The sequence below is a fragment of the Esox lucius genome, chromosome 10 (genome assembly GCF_011004845.1).
Source record: "Esox lucius isolate fEsoLuc1 chromosome 10, fEsoLuc1.pri, whole genome shotgun sequence".
In the NCBI taxonomy this organism is placed as follows: domain Eukaryota; kingdom Metazoa; phylum Chordata; class Actinopteri; order Esociformes; family Esocidae; genus Esox; species Esox lucius.
In genome coordinates, this window is record NC_047578.1 from 18,296,460 (window position 1) to 18,307,315 (window position 10,856).

The following is a 10,856-nucleotide window of genomic DNA, read 5'->3' on the forward strand; positions in this document are numbered from 1 at the left end:
CTGTGCGTAGTGATAAATCCGCCAAAAAAGAACGTCTAAGCCAATCAGGTTCCTGTCACTAGGCATAAATTCCTCGGACTACCTACATGCTCAGTTACTGGGCAGACAAGCCCTAACTGCTCCTATCAGAATAATCTTGAACAAGAAAATAAAGCAATCGAACCAATCGAATTTAACCTACACTTGGTATCTGAGTAGAATTAGAACACTTCGCCAATTGGAATTGACGTTTGCTTTGTAGTCAGGCAGACATAACATAGTTGTCCAATCATAAAAAAAAATCTAAGAGGGGATTTTTGCTGTATCTTTGGCTCAGGTACTTTCTTTTTCTTTTATAAAATAAATACTAAAACTAGTTTTTATCATTACTATCACACAATAATATGCGCAATTTATACAATACTTTGAAATATTGTTGAAAAAGTTTGAATTCTGTTACAATTCATGCTCCAAAGGGTGTTTCATTGGTAGCTAATGTTAGCATTTAAAGCTAGCCCAGCTAACGTCAGCTAGTTTAACTGTTAAGCTAATCACTTACTACGATAAAAACAGCATACGTAGAATCTCGCAAGTTAACACGCGTGAAAAGCCTGTAAATCGATGTACACCCGGACTCTAATTAGTAGGCTGTATTTGCATGTCTTTCCCCTGGAAACAACCAGTGTGAGGCTAGTCAGATTGCTTTAGCAAATGTTAGCAAGTAGCCACTACTAGCCACAGTGAAACGTGCAGATAAACTAAGAAAGCGGGAAGTATGCACATTACGAGAATTTAGCCCGGGTTTCTACTCGCATTGAACATTGGATAATGTAGAACATCTTGTTAACCGTTTCGAATGATAGTAGTCGATGTGTAATAACTGGAAGCTAAAGCCAGTGAGTAGAATATCTATGTCATGGCTGTTAGTGCTAGTGGTACTCCAAAACCATGCCTTCCCTCTCATCGTATTTCGGCGCGATGCTAGTGACAGCCGGGTGAGCCTGCCTGACAGCGATTGCACTCTTGTCATCGCTCAATGAATGCGCAATTGCATTATTCCTAAAACATGATATGGCAAGGAAAACTTATGTTTTAATTCTCCTTGTTTATTGTCAGTGTTCGGTTTTGGAAATACACAGACACCATCTTGCCTTACATCTTATTATTTTTCCAGACACTGATAATGCAGTGCAGTAGTAGTGGGAGGGTGTGTCCCTGGTTGTTCAATTGACTGCTCAATTTCTATTTTGGTTACATACAGCTTATTGATCTTGTGTATACACTACCAGACACAAAATAATAAAATGCACCGTAATATTTGTTTAAGACATTGATTAACATGATCACACTAAACAAATGTACTATTTCACTTGTTACTGCATTCCATTATGTCTTATGATTGAACACTACCGACTCATGATTAGCGTTATCATAGTATGATTCTCAAGTGTTGCCCTCCTGAAAAGCAGGTATTGTGACATTCCATTTTGCTTTAACTTAAATAAGCAGCATTATTGGATGTTTAGGAGTAGTTATTTTAATCTTAACTCAAATTATAATTTGTTTAAGTGTTCCAATGACAGCCCCCAACAAACTCCACGGTGCATAGAAAAGTGTTATGAAATGTTTCCCGCATTCCCAATTTCAGAGGCCCCGGGGTGCTTTTGCCACCGCCGTGTGAGTAAACCATGTCGGAGGACAGGTTGAAGGCAGACCCCTCCAAGCGGGATGGGCTGGACTCAGGAGAGGGCGACACGGAGCCCAGCCTGCTGCTGCTTAAACTAAAGAGCAACATCTCGTAAGTCCCCCCCGTCTCCGCACAGCCACAACTCAAATGATGAAGAAGGACAATAGTGTTCTGGACAAGTATGGTGTGGTATAACTGACACCTAGCCAGCACTTCAAAGCTTTTTATCTCATACAGCTCACCAATCAGTGGAACTGGAAAGTGTTCAGAAACCACTTCTCCGTGTCTGAATTGCATTTCTGGTTTGTTGTTGCAGGAAGAATGTACAGGGCAAAGTGGACGTCATCCTGGTGAGTGTCGGGACATTGCTGGTATTGTGTGTGAATTGGAATAGTGCAGGATTTTTTTAAGACCCATATGTGCTCCTAATTCTTGCCTACCCACAGCAAGATGTGCAGCGCTTCTCTGACAACGACAAGCTCTACCTATACCTCCAGCTGCCTTCCGGCCCTAGTTCAAGCGAGAAAAGGTGAGCCCCGAAATCATCAGTAGTCCTTTCCGGGTCTAGCGCTGTATGGTTGTCCGTTTGGCCGGAACCATTTTGTGGGTCCTCGGATGACAGATGAGGCTGACTTGTGACCCACAAAAAAAGGCCAGTGTGCGTTGTGGCAGCGGTTGACGCTTTCGCCTTGGGCCACTCGTCGGCGGAGTATGTTTTCCTCAAGCGCTGCCCCACCGCCAGATGGACTTCCTCCATACGTTCGATTTCCATTCAGTGTGTCGGACACACATCGGGTGTCTTGGATGCGAGCGTGTAGAGGACGGTGTACTGTGTCTACCAGCTTGCGGACGAGTAGTTTAGTTTTGATCTGGATGTCACTGTGTGGGTTTGAGATGCACAGATCCTACCTAGGTCTGAGCAGATCAACAGATGTTCTCAGACTGTGTAGGTCCTATGCATCTTGAACACGCGCACCAAATTCCCAAAACTCTTTTTCTCAGTCTGGCATTGGCCCCACTGGCACAACTTAGGCGGTGGTGTATTTCCGCATCGATGTCAGCTTTGGAGGACAGAGCGCTACCAAGGTAAGGGATGAGGTCCATATTTCCCAAGGGTGTTATTGTCAAAATGTATACACACAGACACAAACACACAGTGAAGGAGCCCAGCTCAGTAAGAGTCACATATTGACTACTGCACATCTGTTTAACCACCAGTGACTCTGTCACATACTGACTTTTCCCAGTAACACATCGCACTTACATTGATTCCTAAAAGGCTGTTAGAAGCTGTTCACCAACTGTAGTTTGTCATTTATAAATGTGTTATCTACACTATGATTCAAGTTGTTGGATTGTTATTTGGGTGCTCTCCAAATAATAATTCACTTTTATTATTATTATGAATATTATTATTCTCAGTGCAGACATGTAGCAGTAGCAGCGTCAATCATATGTGTTTATTTACTTTTGCTCAGCACCGGTGGAGAAGTTTTGGACACGCATATTTCCTCCTCGCTGTTTATTTCATGTCACCGCCAGAACTAGTTAATGTCTACATTTAACCGTCCCATTTTTCCATCCACAAGGACAAGGTTTTCTCTTATCAGCGAAAGCTATCTGCTGCTGCGATGGGCTGATGTGTGTTGTGTTTCTCCCGGGCAGCAGTGACCCCAGCTCCTTCAACACAGCCGACCAGCTGCACACCTGCAACTGGATCCGCAGCCATCTGGAGGAGCATGCAGACACATGCCTGCCCAAGCAAGACGTCTACGAGACGTACAAGTGAGTTCATGTCACGAGGCTCGGCACCGCCAGCCCATTGGAAATGCACTGTTGAGCCAGACAGCAGGGTAGCCTAGCATAGAGTGTTGGACAAGTAAACAAATGGTCGCTGGTTCTAATCCCCGGGCCGACAAGGTGAAAACCCTGTGTTCTGTCCCTGAGCAAGACAATTTAACTGTAATTGCTCCCTGGTTCAGAATCAGACTTAGAATACTTATCTGGTGAACTAATGGTAAATAAAACACCTTGGACTACCTGGACAAGTTTTTCCTTGTATCTGTATCCAATGTGCCCTAATGAAAAGTCATGATATGTGATGACCCCCCCCCCCCCTTCCTCAGGAGATACTGTGATAACCTGCAGCAACGGCCTCTAAGTGCTGCCAACTTTGGGAAGATCATCCGTGACATCTTCCCCAACATCAAAGCCCGGAGGCTCGGCGGCAGGGGACAGTCCAAATATCCTTTGTTTGGGAGTCTCTTAAAGTTTCAGCGTTAAAACAATTTCACTTTTGCTTGCTAAAACTGCACAGACTCCTTTGTATAGTACCTACACATCAAGTATTGGATGGAATTTCAACCACTGTCACACAAATATGGGATTTTGTACTTCAGCACATCCCATGCACACTGTTTCAGTTGAAGCTAGTTGAAGCTTTTAGTACTTTAGTGGGAAATGTGTATGAATGTTGTCACTGAGGAGAAGAGATGAAACCATCATCTGTTTTGTGATAAGTGTTGATGCTGACGTCATCCATTGTCTAGCGTTCTTTAACTCCTTTGCTGACACGTATTGTTATAGTGGAATACGCAGGAAGACGGTGCTAAACATGCCATTGTTGCCAAACCTCGATCTGAAAAACGACCCGGTATGTACAATACTGTTTTTGCTGCCTTTAAATCTAAAAAGGATTAATATTTATTTTACCTGCGCAGCCTACCCCACATATATTCAAAGTGAAATGAGTATTTTACATACAAAACAAGGATTCGTTCTCAAGGACTTAACTCAACTGTGCTTAGGATGACAACTTTAGTACAGAAGTATCTTCATGATAAAATCATGATGAATAAATCTGTATTTACGTATATCTGACTCATGTACTTATTATGTAATAGCACTGTAAATATATTTGTCTCTATCTAGTGGGGTAGCCAACATCACATTCCCAGACACTCTTAAGGGGATTTGTCTAGAGATTGCTGTTATGTAATTATTGAAGGTTCAAAGGTTCCGGATGCTGTTTTCCACCAACTGATGTAGACAGTCAGACAGTGGATTTTCAAACAGTAAGATGATGTTTGTTAATAAATATGGGTACTGGGAAAAAACAACAGTATTCATTCAAAGGAATTCCAGAATTATAGTTTGTACCTAGAATTGTAAACCCTACATTTAGCCATATGCTGATTGGTCTTCAGGCAGAAGGTTTTGGATTTTAAATTGACCATTACCTCAACAACTTTGGGTAACCAGCTTTGGGTCATGATGACTTATGCAAAATAGTCTTAGATAAAGTGGAAAAAATATCTTTGCTTAAGTTATAAGCTCAACTCAATATCAGCTCAGTTTCCCAGATTGCCTCGGGACACCTACACCTCCGGACAAAGAGATGTTTTTCCAGGGGAACGTTACATATCACTAGAAGTAGTATACAAGACACAGGACATAAAATGTAGATGTTGTTACGTACAATAAGTGAAGTGGTATACATTTCCATTTGTGAGAGTAATGCAGGCATCCTAATATTGTCCAGCCTCACTACCAAGGTACTTCAACTACTTCTTCTCTGCAGTCGGAGCTGACGGAGCTGGTTCAGACCTACAAGCAGGAAGTGACGGAGGCGGCTTGTGAGCTCATCTGTGACTGGGCCCAGAAGATCCTCAAGCGCTCCTTCGACACGGTGGTGGAGATCGCACGTTTCCTTGTGCAGGAGCACATCGTGAACCCGCGCTGCAGCCAGGCCGAGCTGGTCACTTCCGCAGCCATGGCAGGCAAGTGGCATTTCCCCATCCAGTGGCGTCAGTAGGCCTGTCATGTTGTTCTATGAGCTGACATTAACGCAGCTGGAATGTGTTGAGAAACGGACGCAGCGACAGCCAGCGTGTCGGCTAATCCTAACATCGCCCACGGTCTCATCTCCAGATACACCCCCCCCCCCCCCCCCGCGGTCACGCCATAACTGTCACTTCTGTCTTATCTCACAGGAGGTCCTGCGAAGACCCCCAAGGCGATCAAGAAGAACCCAGTGCCGTCGAAAGGAGGTGGGCCAGAGTCAGAGGGGATCAGCGCGGAAGTTAAGGTAGTGCATCGACAAAAGCCTTTCAAAGACTACATCGTTAACAGCTGGAATGACGAGCCATACCACCTTAACACAGCCGTGTTGTTTCTGTCAGAGGGATAAGGAAGTCGGGGATCAGTCATCGCCGGGGAAACCGCAGTCCAGTGACAAGCCAACCAAAGGGGCGGAGTCAGTGCGCCCGGGCGGTCGCGACCTGCAGGTGGAGGCTCTGATGAAGAACTTGCCCCGGATCCTGCCTCGCAGCTCCGTCCCCGACAAGTCCCAGCTGTCAGTGCGCTCCTCGCCCCCCTCGCTGGCGCCCAAAGACACAGGAGGAGTTAAGGTCATCACCATGACCGCCCTGCCCCAGCAGCAAGGGGGCCCTCTCCCCGTCATGATCCTCCCGCACAGCCTCTCCTACCCCGACCGAGAGAAAGCCCCGCCAGTCACCATGGCACCGGTAGCACAGACGTCTGTGGTGCAGAGGGCCCGCGCCACGACCAAAAGACCCCCAGAGTCTCCTGGGGCCCCTGGTCCAGGAGGTACCCCGGCCAAACGGAAACGGGGACGGCCAAGGAAGCCACGGCCGGAGGACAGCGCCGCTCCCCAGCCTCCACCTCTGCCCTCAGTCAGCCAAGCCCCCATCATCCAGTCGCACCCCGGGGGGGTGATCCAGAAAGCCTGCTCCTCCTCTCAGGTGGTGGAGGTGCTGTTCCAGGACCAGCAGGCCATGGTACTGGGTCAGCTGCATCAGGTAGCAGACACTGGTGACCCGGAGCAGCGGGGCGTGGTACTGGAGACCGACCCGAGGCCCGTGCTGCTGTTCCCGGGGCCCGGCCACCCAAACTGGGACCCGAGCAGGGCCTTGGTGGAGGTCATCCAGAGGACCCCGATGGCGGGCACCAAGAACAACAACAGCTCCCAGTCTCACCCCCAGCACTGCCTGACCACGACGCTGGAGGATCAAAGGGAGGTGGAGATCACCCTCACCCCCATGGAGCTTTCAGACGTTCTGCCCATCCCCGCCTTCCAGGGTAGCACGGAGGGCTGCCCGGCGCCTGACGACAGCTCTGCGGCTGAGAGACCCTAGCCCTCCCAGTACCCAACCTCACCCTCCCCTTTTCCCAGGGGAGCACTAAAGGGTGAGGGTTACTACCCCCAATCCCTCGTTCATCTTCCCCCAGGTAGTAGAGGTTATCCGTGCCACCCAGTGTCAGCGATTGGCGGAAATCCGAGATTGGCAACACTAAGAGCCAAGAAGGATGGATGAAGCCAAACCACTACTAACCCCTGTTAACCTTCCATCAGCCATTGCACTTGACAATGTATAAAGGGCCGTTTTTTTGTTGTTGCTGTGACTCTAACTGCATGTTTGTCTGTGTAACTGTGAGCGAAGAGAGATGAAGGCGGTTCTGTACTCCTGAGATCACATCTCTTGTTGTTGGGAAGATGACGAGGGGGTATTTTACGGGTTCGGACCTAACCAGGTTCTAAGTGCTACTCTCCTTGAGAGTGCTACTCTCCCCTCGATCAGTAGTTTTTTCTATCTTTGGTTGTGTTCTGTTGATGTTTGTAGTTGTGCTTTCAAACAGGCTTCCAGAGCAAGAGATAAGGCCTGACTCCATGCTGGTGGAGCAGCATTTAAAGTATAAACCTTCAAACTGGGACACGATTTAAGCTGCAGTGAGACACAAGAATTTACCTGGGTGTGATGGAAATATTACAGTACTTCCTGATGGCAACTTGGCTTACATAAAGCAGTGTAAACAACATATAGACAGACTACGATGACAAACAGTAGTTCATTATGCCTTTGTAGTTTAGAACTTCCCCTCAACTCAGGCAAAAGCATCAAAGCACAAACCTGCCAGCCTGGTGAGGAATCGAAAATGCAGCAGCGCGGAATATTAGCACTCATATAGTCAATGAATTAGTCTGATGCTATGCTAATGCAAATGTGGTGTGGCCAAGCCAGTAATGTGCGCTGTACCTTATACACTCTAGGACTAAGATATCATTTTCAAACTGTCGGGGCAGAGTCAACAGGCGACCCACTGACAAATGTTTTGCCTCAGTCTTTCTCCAGGGCAGGTTTACCTCTTCCTGAAGTGCCATTGCTACTGAAGGACCGTGTTCCAACTAGGCATTTGACTTAGCCTTCTAGGCTACTAAATCAGTTCAGATATTGCCTCTGTTCAACACGCCTAGTCTTCCGGTTCGGTGAGAAACATGAAGCGGCACTCCAGGACCAGGGTTGCCTACCTTGGCCTGTGTACATTGTTGGTGCTACTATGAGGTACATTGCATTACATCACGGGTGTCAAACCAGTTCCATGGAGGGCCCAGCTTATCCTGGTTTTTGGTGTTTCCTTTTAATTGGTACCTGATGATGACCAAGACAACCAGGTGAACGGAGATCCTAACTAATTAGTGACCTAATTGATGAAGGAAAATGTGAAAACTGGAAGAACCTCTGCGGAACCTGTTTGACACCAGTGCATTACATAATAGTTCATGATAATGTAAGATACTGATACGCGTTTATCAAACCCAGCATATCATCCAAAGTATGATCAACCTTATAAAGGTTGGTTATGTTTTTTTTATGTATATACTTTCCTTCCGTCCTTTGACAATAGATTTAAAATTGATCTCAGCCCTATTCAAAAGAAATTGGAGCAGATGACAATATTTGCACTGATATGAAGGAAGCAAAAAGGGAAGAGGCCATCATTTCTAATAACGTTGTTAAACTATGTTAAAATAATGATTAAAAACAGTTTGCCTACTTTTGGAACAACCCATGTTGACTTCCTTTTTAGAGCAGGTCAGGTTTTACAGAATTCAGAAGGACAATGGAATTCGATGTTAATACTAGCCTATGACATGTTAATATTCTTCTGAAAACGATTGGCTTTAGAAGAGACAAACTGTGAATTCATGATCCATTTGTTGCTGTAAGGGTGAGGACTTAAGAATGTCCTTATGTCCACAATAGATGTTTCTTTCCAGCAAGTATGCTGTACAGGGGTGGCCAAAATTCTTGGATTATTAATGGGTGAGAGGGTTTTTTTGCCCAGCCATTTTCTTTCACAGCTATTTTTTTCTACGGATCAGCTAGTCGTATTGGACTTCAGCTAAATCACATGTTTGTTCCACAGCTGGAACGAAATCCTGCAAACATTTTTGCTCCCTGTGAGGAAGTTTGGCTGCCCCTAATGTAGCGTACTCTATTGATCTGTTAACGGTGTAAGTGAATGCGCATAATTATAGAGACTCAGCTTATCATTATTAATGAAATTAGACTATGAGCTAGCAATGATCTCAGAGTCCTATAAATCAATTGACAGATCAGTTTAATATCAACAAGAGCTGGGTTTGAATGAAAACTGCAGAGAAAATGTTGAGCGGACTCACATGGGTAACCTCTTCCCTGAGTGCATGTCCTTTTATGTGCAGTGACGTGAGTTTAGCAGTAAGTGAATGAATGAGTGGGAGAACTTTCACTGTGGAGCCTGTGCTCAAAAGAAACGGGTCAAAGAATCAAAGATAAGGATCGGGATCCGGGTAGCAGTGCCTTGACCTTCACTGGCGGTCAAGCCACATCCTGACCGACCACGGTCAAGCACTGCAGTTGCTCTGTTGATGATGGTAACCCTCTAAACTAGCCCGGCTAGCTATTTAGTGGTTATGTAGCTTCATGGCTTTGCTTTGTGGTTAGTTTGTTTGAAGATTGCGAATGAGTCATTTTGCTATTGGTTTTTATTTTATCTATGAGAATCTTATTTATCATTTGTGTTGTTGTTCATTTGAAGTGCAGTTTTAACCTGAATGTCTTTAATGTTAAAGACACTAACAGAAAAAAAAATCAATCCATGCATGGTTTTATGTGACAGTGATTATTTTATTCTAAGATTCAATAATAATACAAAACAAAACTGTTACTCTTGTAGTTTAGAAGTAATATCTTAAAACAAAGTGTATTGACTAGGGGTTTAAAAATGGGGATGTATTATCTTAACCATCATAATCCCTCAGGTTTTGCACTTTATTCCTGAAAATTAAATTATTTATAATTGGTCTGCACAAAATAATCCTAATTTGGTAAGAGTATTGCACCTTATATGTTAGTCATTTTATACATATGTGCAACTCTGAATGCCCTTGTTTGAAATTGTTTACAAGCAGTTTTTTGTAAATCATTGTCTTAGAGGTTTGTGACATTTACATCTATGCTTCCTTTAAAAACAGAGCTAAATAAAATGATGCCAACAACTAATGTGAATATATTTTCCTATGCTGACTAATAAATGTTGTTAAAGGTAACTGGAGAGATGTTGTGTTGATAGTTTGTTTCAGTTGTTTAACTTACATTAAGGAAGGCGGAGTGAGAATTATGAACCTGTTGAGGCAATGGAGCTGTTTGAACCCATTTCAGGTTCTTCCAGATTATAGTCTGAGACCTGAGAAATGGGATTGTTCAGTAAAATCTGTGAAACTCAACCAAATATAAAATTGAAGTTTGCTCTCCTGGCCACAGGGGGAAAAAGTGCATTGTGGTACTACTACTCAAAGTACAATTCACCACTGGGAGTTTTTTTCTTTTTATGCTAATATACAAAGCATTTCAGAAATGCCTGCTGTGAAGTATGATGTGTGTTAACGTGTATAATCTATTAATTTGCTCAAAAGCTTTTTGTTTTTGTAGTTAGGTTGTGGTACTACCATTCACTTTCTGGTCCCATTGAAACATCTTGGCTCTAGTAGTCTGTTAGCGTCTGGTCTCTTCCACGTTGGCCACCAGGTGGAATGCTATCCACAGACATACATAGAGTTAATGCAAATCAATGCAGTGGGTCCAAAAGGCAAATATAATACCTACCTTCCTGATATCAGGTCACAGAACTAAATTGGGAAAAATCCAAAGACTCAAGTTTTTACTATACATTTAGTCGCTTAAAAAGGTGGCTTTAGCTACCTGATATTCCAATGTCATCTATTTCTAACATTGCTTGCTATTAAGGTCCTCTTTCTAAAGCGCACAATGTTAAGTAGAGAGCATAAACCACATCAGCGCTGTATTAAAAAAAACACCCTTTTATATATCATTGGATAAGACGCATC

General features: G+C 44.3%; 1 protein-coding gene across 3 annotated transcripts; it reads left to right on the forward strand.

The window, feature by feature from the left end:
- Positions 1-208: 208 nt before the first annotated feature.
- On the forward strand, positions 209-10,063 carry rfx5 (regulatory factor X, 5). Of its 3 annotated transcripts, none has more exons than XM_010873711.3 (11): positions 209-316; positions 1,628-1,777; positions 1,983-2,016; positions 2,113-2,195; positions 2,669-2,752; positions 3,332-3,451; positions 3,793-3,909; positions 4,241-4,319; positions 5,247-5,445; positions 5,659-5,753; positions 5,848-10,063. In XM_010873711.3, the coding sequence occupies exons 2-11, from the start codon at positions 1,668-1,670 to the stop codon at positions 6,820-6,822; spliced, it is 1,896 nt and encodes a 631-aa protein (XP_010872013.1). In that variant the 5' UTR covers positions 209-316; positions 1,628-1,667; the 3' UTR covers positions 6,823-10,063. The 3 variants fall into 3 exon arrangements, with proteins under 3 accessions (XP_010872013.1, XP_010872014.1, XP_019906058.1); XM_020050499.2 differs by lacking the exon at positions 209-316 and adding an exon at positions 869-974; XM_010873712.3 differs by lacking the exon at positions 2,669-2,752.
- Positions 10,064-10,856: the final 793 nt, after the last annotated feature.